The sequence below is a fragment of the Silurus aristotelis genome (assembly GCF_946808225.1).
Source record: "Silurus aristotelis genome assembly, chromosome: 14".
Classification (NCBI taxonomy): domain Eukaryota; kingdom Metazoa; phylum Chordata; class Actinopteri; order Siluriformes; family Siluridae; genus Silurus; species Silurus aristotelis.
In genome coordinates this window covers 3,852,707-3,876,357 of record NC_139587.1, presented here as the reverse complement: position 1 = coordinate 3,876,357, position 23,651 = coordinate 3,852,707, and the positions used below count along the sequence as shown (strand labels likewise).

At 38.0% G+C, this 23,651-nt stretch overlaps 1 protein-coding gene across 26 annotated transcripts in view; it reads right to left on the bottom strand.

Moving 5' to 3' along the window:
• The window catches only part of rapgef2b (Rap guanine nucleotide exchange factor 2b), a 110,778-nt gene that overhangs the window by 55,057 nt on the left and 32,070 nt on the right, over positions 1–23,651 (bottom strand). For 18 of the 26 annotated variants that reach the window (XM_083560565.1, XM_083560557.1, XM_083560538.1 and 15 more), the window contains exons 2-6: positions 22,893–22,963; positions 20,091–20,147; positions 14,508–14,591; positions 7,518–7,593; positions 4,710–4,877 (exon numbers count right to left, since the gene is read on the bottom strand). In XM_083560565.1, the coding sequence (XP_083416691.1) occupies positions 4,710–4,877; positions 7,518–7,593; positions 14,508–14,591; positions 20,091–20,147; positions 22,893–22,963 (456 nt within the window). Of the gene's footprint in view, positions 1–4,700; positions 4,878–7,517; positions 7,594–11,444; positions 11,675–14,507; positions 14,592–20,090; positions 20,148–22,892; positions 22,964–23,651 lie in introns of those variants that run through there. The other 8 variants (XM_083560567.1, XM_083560566.1, XM_083560542.1 and 5 more) reach the window with 3 other exon arrangements.

The window sequence follows — 23,651 nt, the reverse complement described above, 5'->3', positions numbered from 1 at the left end:
CATTATGCAACCAGACTACTGGTTCTTTATTAGATATCTCTGGATTTGTACTCTAGATCTTGAATTCTCTGTAGAAATGAGAAGGTTTTGTACACATTTCTTTTGAATCAAGAAAAAAAATTTTGTTGCAAGGTGCCACCCCTGGTGAAAAAGCTGGTAGAACATCTTTGCCAAACATGAGGTCCATCACTTTCACTAATGGAGACAAGTTCTAAGTTCTAAGCAAATAACTTTATGATCAACTTCTATGAATATCCACGTTCCTTGAATTTCAAGTTTTTTAAAATAACCTACCAACCAAAAACATTGGTCTACCACAGAGGTCCCCAATCTACAGCCTGAACCCTCTGAACAATGCCAGAGAAATAAAAAAAAAAATATCATGTCTGTATTAAAGGTTCGCTTTCAAACTAAAATTTCCCTTTTAATTAGCATAGCCTAATTATTTTATAGATTCTCCAACCAACCAAAATAATGGTGCATTCAACATGTTATAACATGATAAATACTTTTAAAATTTCCGCAATGATACTGGTAGTCACTCCGGCCCATATAATTTTCTGTTATAGACTCACCCTGGCACTTATTATGCAAGTAAGCTTTGTGAAGTAATAACTAAGGTCCTACAGTAGTGTCTGAATATCAAATCCCAGCACTACCAGAATAATAATGTTGAACCCTTAGGCACAGGTCTTGGACTGGAATTAGCCTCGCTTGTGTACAGCTTTGGATAAAAGCATCTACCAATTGACGAAAGCATTAAAACCTAATGATTCCAGAAGGTTCTGTAGCAATAAACCACTTGTGCAGTGGTACTTTGTTTTTAGTGCTGAAAAGGAGTCATTGGATTTATCTTGAAATTCCCTGGCCAGTCATAAAGTCAAAAGATTTTCAAAAACTGTGTGAGATTTGGTTGTAAACACGCCTTTACTCTGCCATTCTCTTCCCACAGATGTTTCAAGAAAGGGAGCAGTTCGGGTCAAAAACGTGTCGGTGTCGTGAGAAAGTTGGTCTCCTCGTTTCCGATGCGACGCCAGAGCTGAAGGATGTGAGGAGTTTTCCTGTGTATGGAGCAATGTCTTCTCAGATAAGTAAAGGAGCATTGGTGCTTTTCCTTTGGGAACGGTAGGAATTTGGGAAACTGAATAAGGGGAGTTGGGGGGAAAAAATAAATAAAGGAATGTGCCTAAAGCGGTTCCCATTTCAGATGTGCATACCACAACTGCAGGAAACCGCTAAAAAACAACATGACCTGTAAGCAAAACATGCACAATAAAGCGTGGCCTAGCTGCAACATTTCTCCTGCAATCTCCAGTGTGGTCAAGTGGACAATACTCAAGCTTTTAACCAAGTTCAACCAAAATTTTAATTCATTCTGTTTCTGTGTTCACTAATATTCAATGAGTTTGTACTCTTTTTATGGGCATGAACCATCTTGGAGGACACCAGCTTGGAATTTCTTGGAGTTTTTTGGAGTAAATTCCAAATTACAGATGTTGAATGTTTTATTATTAATATTAAAATTAAAATTAAGAAAACTGTTGAATTTCTACCCTGCACATTCATTAATCACATGCACACAGCAGACATCCTGCAGGGCTATTGAGGCCACGCCCCCTACATACACTGTGCATTCCTACATAACATAACACACATCATTTCCTAAATTCTGCACACTTAATAATGTAAAAAAAAAAAAAAGGCCGTCTTGGCAAGGATTCGGGCAAATTTCATAAATATACATACATTTATGTTTAAAAATTCCTTGTGCTGTGTATAAGCTATTGCGCAACAAAATTTACTAACAATTAATGTAATTTTTTAAAATCTGTATTAGTTTGCATGTATGTCAGTTTAAGACCAAACAAATGTTAATATTTATGTTTGTATATGATGCAGTTAACATGCAAATTTCCTCAAATTTCTAATAACTTCCCATAATTTACTGGTAATTTTTCAACTTGGAACATTATTGCGCTATGTATCATACCTTACTAACGAAGGCTACCTTGCATAAAGCCGTAGCATTATCTTATTTAGTTTTAGTCTACAAAATGGTTAGTTAGTTACAAGCACAATTCACATAAGGAATTTCAGAGGGAATCCGCCTTCCAATTGGGAATTCTGTCTACCTAGAAAGTTCCCGTTCCAACTGGACTGCAATGATGTTCTTGCTTCATCCTTTACCTTTGCATAAATAGCTCAGAAACCTTCTTAACTCTCAATACCTCCACTAAATCCCAAATGCTGGTTGTGAAGAGAATGTGTTATGGAGCTTTGCTACCTACAGAGGATTAATCAACATGGAAGGCTTCTTCCCTGCAATCCCTATCTATATTCCCTACACCAAGCTGAAGCTTAGTGATGTGCACACATTGCCACACTAATTATCACACACACACACACACACACACACACACACACACACACACACACACGGCAGCAGCACAGTGCACCACACTTGAACAAGCCACACAGAACACAGTGGGAACTGAAAAGGAGAAACTGCTGCCACCGACACTCTTTAGCCAACACAACCTGAACCTACGGAGTACAGACAGACACAACAACAGCTACGACTCCTACTGAGAGCGAATACAAAAGCTAGCATGTCACACGTGTAAAAGGTCATGAAACATAAAAGAAACAGCTTACGACATGACAAACAACTATTAAAGCTAGCACTTGGGGCTAACACAAAATGTTAGCAACACGTGTTGAGAAATTAGGCTGTGAAAGTTTATAAATGTAATAAAATGGAAGTAATGGAAATCGGAAAAACTTAGGATGCTAATGGTAACTCTGGGATTTGACACCACAGGAACGATGAAATCACAATAGAGCGGTACAATAAAGAGGACAAAACCGAGATCAGAGTTACAGCAAGCTTAGCTGAGTAGCTACATCATGACTAGAATGAACCATGAACAAACATTCAAGTGTGTTTTTATTTATTTCCGTTTATTATTTAATTTCTATTTATTTTTAAAGTCTAAGAATAGAAATTTGGAAAAATTAATTTTAGTTTTATTTTGTATTTTGCTTGAACTCAAGTTAAAAAAATCTAATTTTTAAAAAAGTTTTTTTTAAATAAACTTCAAAGCTAGCCTGCTATTACAAAAAAATCTAACACTTCAACAAAACAGACGACGTCAAATTGATCCTGAAATCATTCCTAATTCCTTGAAGAGCCATTTCATTCCCAAATGGGCGCAGTCGACCCGTGCCTGCCAAAAAAACCTTCAACCTCATTTGGATTTTCGAGGGGTGACTAACTCAGAAAATCTGTTATCTCAGCCAAATAACTGGCTAAATGTTATTGGGTAACAATGGAAATACATTTTATAATGCGATTATTACCGTGTCGGTATATTCCTGACAGATTTCCTGTCTTTCTACATTTACTTGTACATTTCCTCACAGCAGAATGCTAATTACCAGCTAAAACACCAAGCCAATGTTTGTATTCCAAACTTCCTGAAAATGTAATTAACCTTAAAATAGTGACTTGAACTGTTAATATAATTTTATTTAGTTATTACCAGTCATTTTTACAGTATATTTACTAATTCTGAGGATATTTTGTCTCAAGAATTAAGCATACGGTGCCAAATTCCTCCTAAAACCGTTCCTGAGCTACTCTAATTCGTAAATGAACACATCTACCCCGTGCTTGCCAAAAAGTGTTGGATCCAATTTGGGTTTTTGAGGGATAATCTGTTGCCTCAGGCAAGTATCTGACTAAACGGCGTTGACTAAAAGCATTTTATCATACGAATGCTATTATTTCTCCTCATGTTTCTGTCAGACTTCCTGTCTTATCGATTTCTACGCTGAGTTCTGCCCAATATATTTCTGATTTACTTTAACATTCTAGTGAATGAATGTTACATGTTAGCATGTAAGGAAGATGGAAAATTATTATTATTATTATTATTATTATTACTACTATTATTAAAACTTTCTTTTGGCTTCTCCCATTAGGGGTCGCCACAGCGGATCATCCTCATGTTTGATTTGGCACATGTTTTTACGCTGGATGCCCTTCCTAACGCAACCCTCTCCATTTATCCGGGCTTGGTTGCCTGACCGGGGATCGAACCCGGACCGCAGCAGATTACTATTATTATTAATATTATATTAATATAGAAACGTAATGAGCCTGGGCTAGTTTTAAAAGGGCCTATCTAAACCTTAAGCTAGCTTGTAAATACGTAGCTAGCAACGCCAGTTTTTTTCTTTTAATATAGCTGCTGTTCAGCCGTTTTATTCAGAAAATCTGAAAAGTACACAACTGGCCTGGGCTTGCCAGAAAATAAGGAATGGCGTAAGATTTCATCTCAACAGTTTAACAGATAAACTACACGGTTTAGTTGCTGCGTCAGCACTTTTTTTGTAAATTTGTATTTTTGTAAATACGGTTGGGCAAACATCATCTACAAAAATCCTTCTAATTGCAATGTGCTACAACGATGATGCAAATAGACATACAAAAGAACAACTACTTAAGTGCACAAATGTACATATATATATATATATATATATATATATATATATATATATATATATATATATATATATATATATATATATATTAAAAACTGATATCCATAGATAGTAGCACAAAAACACATCACAATCTCCACACGAAGCAATAGTAGCACACACACCTCACACACACACAGTGTATAAAGTTGTACAGTACTCACTGTGTGGTATCCGCGTGTTATGGCTGGCTTGCCCGCTTGGTACGGCTCCACCGTGTCGATGATGGTCTGCCTTTCCCCCTTCTGGTTGATTTTGCGGAATCTCCTCCTGGACTGACGATGCGAAGCCTGGCGCTGAAAATACTCCTCATTCTCATCCATATAGTCCACCTGCCACAGGAACAGAGCGAGACGAGTGATTCTCTTGCTCTCTCCCTCTCTGTCTTTCCCCTCCCATCCCCATCTCTTGCACTGCGTAAAAATAGCAGTGGGTGTGTGAGGCTGTCTGTAAGAGTGCGTGTGTGTGTATACATGTGTGTGCTAAGCCTCAAAGTCTACATCAAATACTGATAAAAGAACAAATAAAAAAAAACAGGGAGGGTGTCGTCTATCCTTCTTGAAGTGCAAGTGAACCAGACATGTGCGTACAGGTCAAAGGTCAGTGTGTCATTTGTGCTAAGCCTCTTCCGTATCGTATGAATATGTATGAAATATCTGCATCACATGTGGAGTAAATGCACAGCGGTTTTTTTTCTTTCTTTTGCAATAGACCTGCTTTTAGGTGCAGCTACATCAGGAGAGCACGTTTTGAGATTTCGATGCAGGAAGTGCTAACCGGAGTGACCTAACTCCACACTCTGAGGGAAATGAGATTAATACATTTGTCTCAATCTCCATCTCCTGCTCTCTCTCTCTCTCGTTCTCTCACACACTTTCCTCTTCATCTGTACTTTCACTGCAGCCTCCCATTTCACACTCCCTCCACCGTTGGGATTACACATCAAATCTCTCGCTACCTTACCAACTGCTGCTATGGCAACGCCGCCGAGCGCCGAGCAGTGGGAATATATTGAACGCAAGTGAGTGCAGTGTCCATATCCTGCATGGGATCATAATTACAGAGCCACGACGGCCAATAATAACACACTAGGCGTTCCTCGAGTACCAAACGCGGCTGAAGGGAACGTCGGGTCAACTCGGAGATTAGCCGAATCTGGATGTAACCATGCGCACGTGCCCAGTCTGGAGCCGAATGAATAAAAGCAGATAACAACGTGCTTGACTGCATTGCATCGGTAAAATTGCTCGGTAAAGACACCAGGTTCTTGTTGATGAACAGCATCTCTGTCTCTACAACTGTCTAATACAAATGCGTCTGTAATTCTTTTATTTGAAAAATAAATAAATAATAATAATTCTCTGAACATGGCTGAACATATTTTGCATACACTGCGTGACAACAGATGCCCACATTAGCATGAGACAAAAGCTGCTCATTCAGAATGCTTGTTAATTGCAAATTCAGTTTGTAGACACGCATTATTCGTTCGTTGTTCAGATTTTCTTGCTCATCAATTGATTGGTTGAAGTGCGATTTCGGATCGTGTGCGACGCAACAAATACGACAAGATGTTACATTTGATCGATAAGGAAGCAGAAGCCCCTCCCACTTTTTAATCTTACTAACATTATTATGAGCGGTTTTTTTTTTTTTTAAAGAATGCATTGTACATTTCAGGAAATAAATCTTACTAACTCAGTGCAGTATCAGTATACCTAAATAACTGTGTGATTGTTGTATATGGATTTTCATGCTGCAATTAATACTAAAGGTGCTTGGCCCCCTCTTTTCTCAATGCATTATGCAATAACAATAAAAAGTAAATAATAAGAGAAAATGCACACATACACACATATACATATATATGGAATAATAAGCCACATTTAAAGTCAGTCCCCAGTTTTTTGCATTCACAAAACACAGTCCAATTACAATGGGAGCTGTTTGACCTCCAGAGCCAACAGTAAATACATACTGTGAGTTGAGTATGCAGACCCCTGAGCAATTCTCTGATATTACTGATTTTACGATAAACAGTTTTTAAAAGGTGACACTGGATTTATGTTGGGAAATGTATTAAAGAACTGAACTACTTTGCTAAAAGTCTGTAAAAACAATTATTACAAATGCATAGTTTAGGAAAAGAGAATAACATCGTGTGTTTGGATCTCGCAGTGAGGGGCACAACAAATGGATCAATAATCAGGAAGCTGAAGCTGCATCACGCCACCCAGGCACTGCCAAGAAACGGCCGCCCCTCAAATCTCAGACAAGAAGGAGGCTGGTGAGAGAAGCCACAGAGAGGCCAACAATCACTTTGAAGGATCGTGAGAGTTCAGTGTCTGGGAAAGGGGTAATGGTGCACCAGTCAACCATATCAAGAGCACTGCGTAACACTGGTGGCAGGAAAAAAGCCAATACTGAAAAAAGCATAATCTAAAAGCACATATGGTGTTTGAGAAGAAGCGTGAAAGTAAACCCAGCTGTGATGTGGGAAAAGGTTTTGTGGGCAGATGAATAGAGAGAAGGACCGAGCTTCTGAGCCAAAACGCAAAGCATTAGGTGTGGCGCAAAACCTAAAGCTTTCCATACCTCAAGAGACCTACAATAATAGCCATCCCTACAATAAAACATGGTGGTGACGGCACCATGCTGTGGGGATGCTTTTCATCAAAAGCATCAAGTAACTGTGTTAAAAATGATGTGGACAGTTTGTTCAAAAACTGAAAGCAAATTCACCTTCCAGAGAGACAATAAAGAAGTGGCCGAGTCAATTTAGTGATCCCAGCCACAATCTGGGGCACTGTGTAAAAAATGCGCTGTATGTATCCGAAAAGATCTTCAAAGCTGCTACTGCAGCAAAATGGTTCATCTCCCAAATATTGTGTATTGTGATTGTACACTTGTGCATGGAAAGTATTCAATATAATTAACACAGAATACTGTACATCAGTGTTGTCAGGACTCACCACGATCATTTCGGACGGCTCCAGAACGATACACTCGCATCCGCGACGTAAGCTCCCGGCGGAACGCTTTCCAAAACTGGAGAAAGAAAAACAGTGATGCGGAGATTAAAACCAATAAGTGAAGCCTGTGTTAATTACTGTAAGAGTTCCTGTGGAAAAAAAAGTGGTCATAGTCTCCAAACAACCCTCAACACATGAATCCATACATACAAACACATATCACACACACATACACATGAGTTGGACATTATAGTGTTCCTGATCTTCCCTGGAAGATTCCACTGACCCTGAGACTGGAAAAGTCCACCAGCCGACATCGCAGTTCATGAATGGAGTACAGTGCTGCACACTGGGTGCATGCAAGAGACGCTATAGAAAACACCGTGGTGGAAATAAGGAGCGAAGCCGCAAATACAGGGCGTGGTAAACATACACGCGCACACCAACACCCTAATGTAGTATAATACGTCATCTGTAAAGCTAATTATACCGCGGCGCTGCCCGATTCTCATATTCGAAGGTGTGGATGGAATTTCTATAAAAGCAGCTCTGAAAAATCAGTAGCTTAATGTACAAATTTATATTATACTATATTAGATTCTATATAATAACATAGAATAACTGATTGTATGTGATAATTATAACACTATGACACTTTCTATAGGAACAGCACATCACCATGGATATGAATGGAAGGCACTTGATTAATAAACGTATACAGAAATCAATAAAAACATTAAATTTTGCAGAGATTTTCTAAAATTCGATGTTTAGCATAAAGAGTCTTCAGTGTCAGTAGCTTTTTTACTTTGCACATTCGGTTTTCATTTAGGGTGTCATTTCTATGCAATGAATGAAATTTTTTTTTTATGCATGTGTAATAATTATTTATACTCTTATGGGCTCATCAAAATAATACAAACTGTAGTATACCTTTAGTGACCTTGGTTTGACCTTTCTATGGTGGATAAGATTATGTTTTCAATATTGTATTATTAATAGCATAAACATTTTTTTTTATATATAGCAGTATTATTTCTAGTAGGTCATAGATAACTTTCTTTCGGCTTCTCCCATTAGGGGTCGCCACACCGGATCATCCGTATTCATGATCCGCATGTTCGATTTGGCACATGTTTTTACGCTGGATGCCCTTCCTAACGCAACCCTCCCTATTTATCCGGGCTTGGGACCGGCACTAAGAGTGCACTGGCTTGTGCAACCCTAATGGCTGGGGTTGGTTCCCTGACCGGGGATCGAACCCGGGCCGCAGCGGTAAGAGCGCCGCATCCTAACCACTAGACCACCAGGAAACCTCTAGTAGGTCGTAGATTCTTTAGTATAATACTGAATAAATTCAAGGGTGGTGTCCATTTGACCCCGAGTCAAGACTTGTTTCAGCAAATCAAATGCGAACTTAATATCAGGTGAAAAAAAAGCAAGGCTTTGTATACTGAATACTTGGTGTGGTATAAGAGGAATAAAACTTCAGCGCATGCTATTATTGGAAAATAATCCACTTTCTGGGTTTAACAGTCATGTTGGCATCACATGAATCGTTTTCTTATACCAGTGTTTAATTCCTTAATAACTACACACTCCTAATCAGTCTTTGGCTGTGTGTAAGAATTTGTATTGAAGTCACAGAAATGTTAGTAACAGTTGACATAATTTTTTGTTAATTACCGGTTTTGCTTTCTGGTATAAGCAACAACAATGCTGGCACTGCGCTTTTCTTTTACAGAGAAAAAAAAGCTGACGAAGAGCACTAAAGTCCAGAGCTCTCAAACACACACACACACACACACACACACTTTCAGTGGGGGTGAAATGCAAACTCAACCCATAGTGCTAAAGCAACCAAATTCCGTACTGACCAATGGGGGTCTTTATCTCAACTAATATAGGCTTTAATAGAGCAGAAAATTATAGGCAAATAATAACCTAGGATAGTGTTTGCATTAACGGAAAAAAACTGAACAAATAAAAAAAGTGAATCTTCATTTAACCGATAAAAAAACTTGGGGACTCGTTATCGTTTTTATACAGTAATAATGAAGTCGATAATTTTTTTAATCGTTTTCTTCATTTCCATTTATGCCATTTGGAACACGTCCTTATGCAGATCCACTTAAACTGATCTCATTTACACAACTTTTGTTGTAGTTAAAGGTTAAGAGCTTTGCTCAAGGACCCAACAATGGCATATTGGTGGTCCTGGGTTCTGAACTCACGACCTTCAAATCAGAAAGGCAGCATTTTAACCAGTGAGATGCCACCAGTTTATCACCAATTTAGGTTCTTGGTCTTCTTTCTTTCTTCATCACATACTGTATGAATTATGAAGAAAAAAACACATATCTAACTGACCCTCAATAACAAGTTTGTAGTTAGCAAATAATAAAAACTAAACAAAAATAATAATAATAATCCGCCACCCCCACCAAAAAAATATAATATCAATTAAATTGAGTAGTCAGTTAAATTGGCACAATTTAATAAAAAGTGTATTGCATTAATTTAATTTATAAAATATTATTTTATATATATTTTTTAACCAAGCAAGCATTTTATTTAAAATTGTTGAAATTCACAAATGCTAATAATAATTTTAGTTAATGGGGGAAAAAATGATAATTTTATGTTTTGCTTTCCTTCCCCATGACCGTACCGAGATTGTACCAAAATGAATTTACACCCCTAACGACTATACATCCTTGTGATCAACAATGTCAACAACAGCAGCATTACGAGGTCCTTCACTGAAATACACAACAAGAGCTCGAGGATTGTCCTTGATGAGATAATGAATAATTAAATAAATGATGAGTTTCTGTATGGATTTAATGCATGTGTAATAAACATTTTTTATTTTAATTTGCATTATTGAATAAATTTAAGGATGCCCTCGTGGTGTCTATTCGACATTGAGTCAAGAGTCGTTTTAGCGAGTCAAATGCAGATTTGACTCGTTTTGTTTTTAGGATACACGCGACATGTCCAATGAAGCCCGCCCGCCTGGCCACTTCATTCCACATTACACAACATGCATGGGGTCTGGAATGTGAATTGGTGATGACACACACCCGTAAGCACAATCCCACCCACAGAGACACACACCCAAGTAAGGGGAATCCACCATTTCTACCATTTTATTCCTTCTAATTCTCTCCAGTTTAATAAACATTACAGCTCTATTATATGTAAGTAAGCATGAGCAGTGTGACAGTGTGGGAAGGGTTTAGGACTAAAATGTGATTCTATAATAGCAGAACTTCTGTTGCAACACTTCAGGGAAGAATATAGTGTGTAATTGATGGGGCTGAGCTGCAGGGCACTTTACCGCTTCATACGTTGCATGCCTTTCGAGAACAACTGAAGCACCTCCAAACTTTTATTAGCACCAGATGAAATCCACGGGCCGCCAGCGGCAGGATTATCGTGCCCCTAACCCATCGTATATTCTACTTCCTTAAAATTAATATACACGCAGTTGTGAATGTAATACAGTGGATACAGAACTTCCAGTTTCAATAGAAACTTTGCATTTGACTTTTTCACATTTTATATAAGATTATATAATTAATAATTAATATTATTTATTTATATTTTATTTTTAAAAAGTTTATAATAAAGTCCATATTGTTACAATAAAACTTGTTGGCTATAAAAAATACAAATAATTTTATAAAAATCCTATTAATGTAATGACAAAAGTAACAAGTTGCAGTTCTCGTTAGGGGCGGGGCTAATTCGTCCTTTATTACTGCTGCTGGCTATGAAAGGCGTCGCCACACTTTACTTACTGAATGCGTATTAAATTCACACAATATTCTGCACAATCGTATGTTCCAGTTTGTCCCAGTTTCAAATAAAATGAAATATAATCAAATTTACACGACGTTCGTAATCACTTAAACCTGTTACCTTTTTAGTGATGACAAGTCACTAGAAAGCTCCTTTAGGAATGAGAGCCACAATCCAGTATTCCTAGAACACTATAGTTCCACTTGCAGGCATTTTTCTGGTGCATAAAATTCGAGTCAAAGTTCTGAGAAAAAAATCAACACAAGCGTCCAGTGTGTGCTCCATTAAATCCAGCCGAACTCTCACACAGCTCTCGGAGCGATCTGTTCGGTCTACTGCCTCTGTGTGATGGGAGCCTGGGCGCACAGAACATGCATGCTTGAGTGTGTGTGTGTGTGTGTGTGTGTGTGTGTGTGTGTGTGTTAATGCGACCAAGCGTTAGTGATGACAGACTGGAGCCATACATTCCAGCTTGCCTATTTCTTACTGCCAGGCTGAGAGGGAGGGACTAACCTCAACTCACTCAACACTGACCTCTTCACCTCTACCACACACACACAGAGTATATATACACTACTACTCATCAGACAGAGGGACGGATTGCCTCACACCAAACGATCTGTATCAACACTCAAGATTCGTAAGAAGCCACACACGGGGGTCAGATTGTGGATTTCCTCTAAAAGGAAGTGGAACGTGGACAGCAGGCTATTCTGTATTAAGTACATATAATGACAAGGAACAGGCAAAGTTGAGGAAATGAAAGAAATATCGGATTACAATAGGAAACCTGCACTGCCCTTTTGGTTATTTATTGAAAGATGAAACAAAAATGGAGAAGCAGAAAACATTTTAGAGAATGAAACCAAATCATAGTTCAGAACACCAGCTTTTTTTTTTTTTGGTGGTAAAATGTGGTCTGAATTTTAGGATGATGGCGGTTTAGTGCCATTTGGATTATGAGATTTAAGTCGTAGCACTACGAGAATAAAGTCGTATCAACACGAGAAGAAATTCGTTTAAATACGAGAATAAATTCGTTTAAATACGAGAATAAATTCGTTTAAATACGAGAATAAATTCGTTTAAATACGAGAATAAATTCGTTTAAATACGAGTATAAATTCGTTTAAATACGAGAATAAAGTCGTTTAAATACGACAATAAAGTCGTTTAAATACGAGAATAAAGTCGTATTAATGCGAGAATAAAGTCATTTAAATACGAGAATAAAGTCGTATCAATTCGAGAATAAAGTCGTTTAATTGCGAGTATAAAGTCGTACCAATACGAGAAGAAAGTCGTAGCACTTCCAGAAAAAAGCTTCGAGTGTGCCATTGTTCAACTCCTTCAGGATCGATTTCTTTGTTCATCATCCTTGTAGTCTCTCGAGAAACATCTCCTCTTCCAATAGCACATAGATCGATATCTATGTAACCATCGATATCCTTGGAGTCGACCACTGTTCACCATTACAGACTGCACAAAAGAGACGATTTCCTTAATGTCTGTCTGATATTTTATTCGGAATAAATTAAGTTTCGTGCAGAACCGGCGCAGTGTGCGTTTACTAATTGTAACTCCGTGCTGATGTGCCGAAAGACGTTTCCTTATTGCTAAATTCTAACAAAGTAGGATTTAACCAAATCCTCCACATCCACTTTATGCAAAGCAGCAACTCGCAATTCTGTGATTTTTCTCATTGCTGCTTTAATCTCGTAATTTTGACTTTATTCACGTAATTTCTACTTTATTCTCGAAATAATCCGACTGTATTACTGTATTGCTACGATTTTTTCTATTTTCATGTGACACCAAAATGTCATCATAGAATTACAACAGCAAACAATATAGGAATTTAAACATCAGGTTTAATCAGGAGTGAAACAATGGTGGTTTTGTCAGTGGCTGAGCCTGAAATGCCTACGTTCAGCTCGCTTAGTTACATAACCACTGCCGAGTGCATGTGGTACTCACAATGCAATCTCCAAAGCTCCAGTTCAAAACGTTCCTCTAATCAAACACTGTTATTCGTACTTCCGTTGTTTCACTGCGAATTAAAAGGATGTTTTGTTTCGTTTTTTTGGGCGGAAATGCATTTCGTTTTTTTGGGCGGAAATGCAAATTTTGGCGGAGCTTAAACCAGACTGCTAAAACGAAACATCAGCTCGACCTGCTAATCCTCTGGTTTTTGTTTTTGTGATGGTTTTCTCTTTGATTTCAAAGAGATTTTCCTAATAAATGCTGTCCAAGCACTTTTTCCCCCTTCAACGTGAAGCCGGTTATTTTGAGACCCTTCTCACAGGAAGCCCTGAAAGGAAGTGTGTTCTACTGAACGTGATGCAGATAAATCCATTTGCATGTGTGAAAATTCGAACAAAGTTGCTATGTATTAATGAGCGAGGGCTGAGGAGCGTGCATGGAGGTGAAAATAGCATTCTGCTTCTGAAACGCGCATCAGATACAAATAATCACACCCTTTTTTTTTAAGAAAGAAAGAAAAATGTAACAATAATTAATTGAGGGAGAAAAAGGAAGAGGGTGTGAAAGGGGAGGAAAAGGAGAAAGCGGAAGATCGAGTCGGAGGAAGAAGCTGAGACACTATAAGATGGAGTGGAGGAAAAGGAAGCAAAAGAAAAAGGATACGGAAGAGGAAGAGGAAGTTGATGGTGACAATTACAAGGACATCGAGGGGAAGAATGGAGAAAGGCGGTAAAGAAGGATGAGGAGGAGGAGAAAAAGAAAAAGGAAGGAAAAAGAATAAAAAGGTAAGAAAAAAGAGGAAAAGAAAGATACAAAGTAAAGGGCAAAAAAACATGAAAAGAAGGAGAACTAAGCAGTAGTTGAAGAAAGAGGTAGAAGATTTTATGAGGAATATAAAGACGATGAGAAAGTGGAGGAGAAATAAGAGGAGAGGAGGAGGAAGAAGAGGATGAGGAGGAAGCAGAGACACTGTAAGATGATGTGGAGGAAAAGGGAGCATAAGAATGAGGATATGGAAGGGAAAATAGTTGACAAAGGAGGAGCCAAAGATGAAGGAAAAATAATAGAAAGGTAAGAAAAGAAATACAAATACATGCTCAAATACATTCGCTTTTTTTCCACCTCTGGTTTGAAACTCAAAGCCTCTGTGATGCAACTGATTTACATGCACTGATCTTCTGGGCAGATTGTGTTACAGACCTGGATCTGGGCAGGAACATGGACTCTTTGATGAACACGGAGCCCGAGAGCAGGATGTACCAGCAGCTGCCGATGTCATCCGGACTGGAGGAGAAAGAGAAGAAAGGAGGAATAATGATTTTGAGGAAAAATATATCAGAACAGGTTCATGATACGGAGATGACGCACTCGTAAATGCTGAACGAGACTTCGTTATTGCTTGTGAGGAAAAAAGGAAAAAAAGAAAAAATAATTGGTAAAATTTTTAATTTTGAAATTCTTTTTTAAAAAATTATCACAAAATTCACTCGAAACCACAAAATCCCAAATTTTATATACTGTATATATATATATATATATAAAATAATAATTATTCATAATTGAAGGCATCCAGTAAAAAGAAAGAAAGAAAGAAAGAAAGAAAGAAAGAAAGAAAGAAAGAAAGAAAGAAAGAAAGAAAGAAAGAAAGAAAGAAAGAAAGAAAGAAAGAAAGAAAGAAAGAAAGAAAGAAAGAAAGAAATACGAAATATAAAAATACTAAAAAATTGCAGTCGGCTACACATACAAACATATAGTGTATTACATCCTTTCTTTCCTTTTATTCAATGCTTCCGTTCTTCTTTCTTTCTCACAATCTTTCTTTCCTTCTTTCTTGCATTCTTTATTTTCATCTTTCTTCCCTCCTTTCCCATAATTCCCTAAATCCTATTCCACATTCACTCCCTATTTGCTGTTATAATAACTTCCACTCTTCTGGGAAGACTTTACAGTGGTAATAAAAAAGAAAGAAAGAAAGAAAGAAAGAAAGAAAGAAAGAAAGAAAGAAAGAAAGAAAGAAAGAAAGAAAGAAAGAAAGAAAGAAAGAAAGAAAGAAAGAAAGAAAGAAAGAAAGAAAGAAAGAAAGAAAGAAAGAAAGAAAGAAAGAAAGAAAGAAAGAAAGAAAGAAAGAATGTGAGAGAGAATGTGAGAGAGAGAGAGAGAGAGAGAGAGAGAGAGAGACAGACACACAGCCAGACAGGCAGCGAGAGAGAGAGAGAGAGAGAGAGAGAGAGAGAGAGAGAGAGAGAGAGAGAGAGAGAGAGAGAGAGAGATAAATTATAGTAATTATTAGTAATTATAGATATTAGATATAAAGTGCATGCAGTTCGTATCCCTTTAACAAACAGATGTATATTTATGATCCCTTGTGATCAATGCAGCAGCAAACACAATGTCATGTTTTAAAAAAATATCGATTTCTTTCCTCAGACGTAACAGACGACCAACGCCAGACTTTTCCCGTCGTATTCTGATGCTCACTGAGCAGCACAACCCAAACCCCAACCCGCAACGCCATGACTCGCATCCCCGATTAGCTTCTGCTTGAAAAAGACGTGAGGGTTTTTTTCTAAAGGATAACAAGTGAAGACATGCAGAAGAAGTTAAAAACCAGGAGAGTCCCTTTCTCTTTCGCAAACACAAGTATAAAATGCAATCGTGCGTGTGAGTGTATGCGTTTAGGGAATCTGCACGCCGACACACCGTTCGGTAAAAACGCGTCTCCCCGTTGTTTCACCTGACAGGAAGGAAAGGTGGGCTAAGCACAAGAAGACCACAATATAGTTCCACAATAGCAGATTTCTTTCCTTCCTTCCTTCTTTCTTTCCTTCCTGCTTAAAAAGAAGTGATTATTAGTACATTATCAAGTCCTACAATACCAGATTCATCCATTCTTTCCTTCTTCCTTTCTTTTATCTTTTGTCCTTACCTTCCTTCCTCCTTTCTTTCTTTCGTCCCTTCCTTCTTTCCCTTTTTTTGTCCCTTGCTTTCCTTTCTTCCTTCCTTAATTGTGTGCAGTATGAAACTGAACCAAACACACTAAATTTTCCAGGCCGATTCTCAATAACGATTTTCTACAGCGTTCACACGAGTCACTATTTAAAAATTATTATAGTAACTTAAGGGGTGATTATAGATTATGGACAGGAATAAAACTGCCATTTGGGACACGTCCCATAGCAATAACAGCAGTCTATGACCATGCAAAGCACCTTTAATGGTCACATGATCAAAACATGGTAGACTCCGCAAAACGAGCTGCAGGGACTTTTTCTTTCCCTGTAATGAAGCCGAAATGTTCTGCATCAAAGGCAACTTGAAATCGCAGCAATTGGCCCCTTAACAACACACACACACACACACACACACACACACACACACACACACACACACACACACACACACACACACACACACACGTGTCTAATGAGGCAACTCCGGTGCGTGTACTGACACAGCACGAGTCTCTTCCTCTCTTTTTTTTTTTATCCATCTTCTACTTTATTCCTTTCCTTTTCTGGTTTCCTCGCTCCTCATCTCTCGACTCCCCTCCTCCCTGTTGCTCCGCTTCCACAGCATCGCTTTAAGCCACAGGCAAAACCTGGATGCTCAATTATTAATCGGTGGCACGCAAAAAGAAATAGCACGAGAGAGAGAGAGAGAGAGAGAGAGAGAGAGAGAGAGAGAGAGAAAGACATCTGCATCATCAGCACAGCGCCGACTGAACTGGGTCACAGAAATATTCTTGCTTCGTACATCAAAAAAAAAAAAAAAGACACGACGACAATCCTAAATCTCCTGCGGAAAGAATCCCAGGATAGACTGCTGTGTAAACGTGTGTGTGTGTGTGTGTGTGTGTGTGTGTGTGTGTGTGTGTGTGTGTGTGTGTGTGTGTGTAAGACATGAAGATAAAACAATTTTAGATGTGTGGAGCAACCAAAATCTATCCTTCATGCATCAGTAAGAGAAAGACAAGTATCACTCCTCAGGGACGGACGGATGGACAGACAGACAGACATTCACCTAGTTAACTCCCAGCTGATTTCATTGACACACAATAAAAGTAACCTTGAATATTTCTCTCTTTCATTCTTTCTTTCATTCTTTCTTTCTTTCTTTCTTTCATTATTTTTCTTTTTCTTTCCTCCCTGCTTCCCTTCTTTCTTTCTTTCTTCCCTGCTTACCTTCTTTCTTTCTTTTTTCCTTTCCTCCCTGCCTTATATCTTTCTTTCTTTCTTCCGTTATTTTTATTTCGAGCTTCCCTCCTTCCATTCTTTCTTTCTTACTTTGTTCCCGTCTTCCCTCCTTCCCTTATTCCTTTTTCTTTCTTTCTATATTCTCTTCTTTCTCTTTTTCTTTCTTTCTTTCTTTCTTTCCTGCTTTCTTTCTTTCTTTCTTCCTTCCTTCCTTCCTTCCTCTTTCTTCTTGTCACACACACACACACACACACACACACACACACACACACACACACACACACACACACACACACATATATATATATATAAAACCACACACATGTATATAAAGTGTGTATGTGTGTAAATTAAAGATGACTACTAAAAATCCACTGCTGAACAGAACTTTCATGCCGTCAGCGGGACCCGTAAACCCAATTAGGTCGTGAACATGCAGCTTGCGTGCATTAAAGAGCCTAACATTGTTAATTGAAATTGAGCCAGTGAGGGCGTATTTCTCTATACAGCCCTAAAGTATTGAACATAAAACCCATAATTAAATGTAATTACGCTACATGCGATAGTGAGACTTTATGGGCATCGCGTCTGCGCAGAAACATTGCAGCTTTTTAAAATGGCACAGAGTGTGTGTGTGTACGTGTGTGTGGCACGGACACGTGCGATATGTGCTATTGTGGGTCTTAAAAGCCGAAAGCTCGTTATGTGCACTACATAGGGCGCCTATCTCACGTCTGTGTAAAGGCTGAGAGAGAACAAGTTTATCTTGTCTGCACACACGTAGGCCTGTGAGCACACAATGAAGAGCTAATATTTTACTGCAAGCACATGGACACATCAACACACACACACACACAAATGTGACATGCTACAAAATAAAAATCGTGAGGTGGGGGCTGATTGTTCACAGCATTGGACCTTGGATTGGCCACTGCTGGGCCCTTAAACAAGGGCCCAGCAGTTGCCGTAATCAACATGGGGGTGGTGACAGTTTCTCTGCATCACATGACCTCAGTACACCAATTACCAATTTCACTCCTGTGAAAAAAAAAAAACCACTCTCCTGTTGCGTTTTGCTCCTTTCTGTTTTCATTTGCATATTAGGTTATTGCGTTACTGCTGAGATAGGTAATCTTGGACACACAATTTACATATACACACACGCACGCACGCACACACACACACTGTCTATCATCATCACAGCAGGATTTTGTGTAACATTCCAGCCTCAATATGGACGCTTCACACATTAAGTGTTAGTGTAAAAGGTTTCGGAACAGGGAGGATAATGAAAAACTAATTACACACACACACACACACACACACACACGCACAAAACTCAATATAGTCTATAAATCAGTCATTGAATTTCACGTTTGCTCTTTGTGGTAACTGATGTAAACAGGATGATATCTTATGAAGGTCGGTGCTCCCTGTGACTCCCTGTTATACACACACCTGACTGTGGTGATGAGCTGATTAACGGGGTAGAAATCGCAAACAGTCAACATACAATGTGTGTGAAAAATATTTTCAACTATTGCATTTATTATACAAATATGCAGTAAAATCTAAAGGACATTTTTCTTATTTTGATCCATGGTTCGTGGTGGAGCCGTAGCTGATCCCAGGAAGTCTGAGTTCTAGACAGAATGATATTCCAGTCCGTAGAATAAATGAGGTTGGAGGAAACCATCGTTCCCTGAAGAAACCAACCGGTAAGGTGACACTGTACAGAGAGTAGCTCAGTCAAACCTGGGGGAACCTGTGACAATGCTACCGATTATTATTATAATATTCTATCTAAAAATTTGTTTATACATACACACACACACACACACACACGCACACACACACACACACACACACACTTTGTAAATGTCATGATATAAACATTTAATACTAGATCATGATTAAAATAAGATCCCAACAACTTCAATCTGCAAAGTGCACAAGGTCATAGATGAACATGTATACACACACACACACACACACACACACACACACACACACACACACACACACACACACACCGAAAATAACTCAGTAAATAAGCCTCTCATCTTCATGGGCATTCTGTAGTGACCTGAAGCGAGACCCGAATCCTTCGCCTGCCTCCAGGAAAAAAGGAAACCGGAGTGTGAAATTGGAGGGGAGTGTCTGCGCATAGGGGGGGCTGAAAGCACGTTTGGGACAGTGGTGTGTGTGTGTGTGTGTGTGTGTGTGTGTGTGTGTGTGTGTGTGTGTGTGTTTGTGTGTTTGTGTGTTTTTATGCATCTGTCATCCAGCACAAGCAGAAAAAAAGAAAGAACAAAACAGAGACAATGCCTGAATAGCGTTTGAAAATCATAATAAGGACAGGGGGGACTTACTAACACACCTCTCATGCACACACACACACACACTTGAAAAGTGGGTCAGTGTGTGTGTGTTTGTCTGTGTAAAATCAAAATCAATATCTGTGGCATCCGAGATCCAAAGTGCACCCACAAGACCATATTGAACATCAGCGATTTTAGGATAAAAACATTTAAAGAATTACTTTTTTCACAGTACTGGTTTAAAAAAAAAGAGAGATAGAAGGACTTACTAGTAAAGAACTTCATTTGCTTCGTGTCGTTCATAACGCACGGTTTCGCACATCATCCTGCAGAGAGAGAGAGAAAGAGGGAGAGAAAGAAAGAGGGAGAGAGAGAAAGAGGGAGAGAGAGAGAAAGAAAGCACATCACAGAATATAAAAGCTAATGCAATTTGGCAGATGGCTTCAACAGCTTCATTTTTTTTCCGTCACGTCACAAAAATGTATTCAAAAAGTAAGGAAGGAAAAGTTTTTTTGTTTTCGTGTCTGAACTTTGCATTTCACATTTAGTCTCTATTTGCTGTTATAATACCCTCCGGTCTTCTGGGAAGATGTTCCAATAGATTTTCTAGAGATTTGTGTTCATTCAGCCACAATGGTTCTAGTAAATTCAGGTTCTGAAGGCCACTCAAGATCTTCCACTCCAACATATGTAAAGCATATCTTTATGGAGCTCACTTTGCTTCGACTTTATTTTCCAAATATTTGACTTTATTCTCGTAATTTCGACTTTATTCCGAAATATTTGACTTTTTTCTCGTAATTGCGACTTTATTCTTAAAATGTTTGACTTTATTCTCGTAAATGCAACTTTATTTGTAAAATATTTGAATGTATTCTTGAAATATTGGACTTTATTCTCGTAATTTCGACTTTATTCTCAAAATAATTGACTTTATACTCATAATTGCAACTTTATTCTAGAAATATTTGACTTTATTCTAAAAATATTTGACTTTATAATCGTAATTGCAACTTTATTCTGAAAATGTTTGACTTTATTCTCGTAAATTCAACTTCATTTGTAAAATATTTGACTTTATTCTCGTAATTTCGACTTTATTCTCAAAATATTTGACTTTATTCTCGTACTTTCGACCTTATTCTCAAAATATTTGACTTTTTTCTCATAATTTTGAATTTATTCTCAAGATATTTGACTTTATTCTAGTAATTTTGATCTTATTCTCCAAATATTTGTCTTCCTCGTAATCGCACAACGTTTTCATTTCATCAGCGAGTTGCCGTCGTACAACGTTGAAAAGAAAGGACAGGAATGAAAGGAAAGGAATGAATTACAATCACTGTATATTCTATTCAATAGTCTTTATCTTTTGAAACAATTTCCGTTACCTCATATAAGCACACTTTCTGAATAAAAACCTTTTAGTCATATTCTGAAATATGAGTTATTTATACAGAGTGCAGCTAACACTGAGGCTAGCGGAGGTAAACCGGCTCATTCACCTCCCCAACTCAAACATCATTCACCTATAAGGTTATGATTTCGACTGTCACACCACCACAGAACAGCACAACACATTCCTATCTCTACAATAAAGACAGAAACCACACTCCGCTGGTGTTGAAATTTCATACTGGATCCCGTGAAGGGCATTCCTGAGGTCGCCTGTTGACCACTGAGGGGCCACAAAGGCCTCAGGGTTTGGAATGTTCTGGAACACCCAAGTCATGCGGTTAAGTGTTGTTGTTCCTGAAGTTAATCCGATGTTAGAATGGGAGAAACCTTTCTGATGTGCTGAAGCATTTAAATTTTTCATTATTTCACTAAACAAAAACATTTTATACAGTATATTCACTTCGATTCTCAATCTTCTCCTTTTGTCCATAAAAAAAAAGAAAAAATTAATGTTAAACTGTAAAGTTTTCTGGTGAATTCTACAGTAAAGTCTGCAGACATTTGGTTTGGAATTTGTTTATTTGTTGTTCTTTTAATTCCACGTTAGCATCAATGGCTAGTTTTCTTGTCAGGATCGGGGTAGGTAAGAAAAAGAACATTACAGCTAAAGGTATTCCAGGATTTTAAGTTTTCCAGTATTTCATTGTATTAAATACAAGTGTAACACACACCGTCATTTGAGGGCCAACAATTCTCCACACACATAATCCCAGACCAGGTTAGATTGTGCATCTGATCAGGCAAATTTTTGTGATAAACATGATCATGAGAGCTAACAGTTCGGGATTAGAATTTACCTTGAGCCTGTATTTAATTGTATTAGATTGTTATCCTGAAAAATGCGGCACTACAAACGTGTTCTTCAAATTTTCTTTTCAAGAAGATGATCATGATCATGAATATACTCTTTTCTACAACTGCAAAACACACAGATTGACACAAGGGGGCGCCAAACACTCTCTCAATATAAATATAATACGAATCGTATTCAATCGATAGGATGAAATTCGTTTCAATTCTTTTATCCAGTTATTTTAATTTGTGCATTTTCTGTTAAGTGCATATCAATACGGATTCTGCAAAAATATTAATAAAACATTAATATTAATATACTATAATAATAACAATAATTATAGTGATATAATATTAATATAATGCTGGTCATATAAATTCTAATTACCTTGTAAATACGTACGAGAGGTACGGGAAACAGATGCATAATTTTTGTACCATACATAAATCAATGTTCAGGTAGTTTGTTGAAAATCCCCCAAAATTAAACCCTACCGTGTCTTTTGAAGCAAAAATCACTATAAGACTTATTTTTGGGGAAACATATTTTATATATATATATATGTGTGTGTGTGTGTGTGTGTGTGTGTGTGTGTGTGTGTGTGTGTGTGTGTGTGTGTGTGTGTGTGTGAAGTAGTAAAGCTTCACTGAATAGTTTCTCTTTTGTCACTCATAACTGAAGTTATAGCAGGTAAAATACTTGAATTTCTTTTGACGAACTTGTACATTCTGACCCATATAGAAATATTAACATTCAGATATTCATCCCACCACACAAACAGCAAATACACAAACTCCTCCACCTGAATGCTCACTTTTACCTGAGTTGATGTTCTCTTAGATTGGACAGGGCCTCCATGCCGTGTAAATACGAATACACAATCTCCAGATCCTGCAGAGAAAACAGAGAACAGAACTTCGTATTACTTCAGTACCTCACACACACACACACACACACACACACACACACACACACACACACCACACACACACACACACACACACACACACACACACACACACACACACATTGTGGGTAAAGGGCTGCAGTCAGTACACTCTTGCGCTATAACTGGGAGTGATTAAATGGAATTAGGGGAATGTTCAGACACAGAAACAAACAGCGTTTGAGACGAAAGTCCTCTGTGTGAATTCAGCAAATTCACTGTGGCCTTTATACTACACAGGACACGTAACTGAAAGCCGCGGATAAACACTGCGTAAACATTTCAGACCTACAGAATAAAAACAGAGTCGAGTCTACTCTGCAGACGGAGCGCAGGTTTAGAAAACCAAGCTGGAGAAATGATTCCTGTCAGTCAGGACACACACCGACTTACTGTTACGCTTAAATAAACTACGCAGTCAGATTTTACACCTAGAAATATTTTATATGTAATATTTATATATATTTATATATAAAATATATAACATTTTAGCATAATAGCAGCTTCCAGCCATTTATCTTTTTTAATTTATTCTGTAAAAAAAAAGTCTGAGATGCATAATGTGATGTCACTAATTACGATATTGGATCACAGCTTTCGTATGTGTGTGTGTGTGTGTGTGTGTGTGTGTGT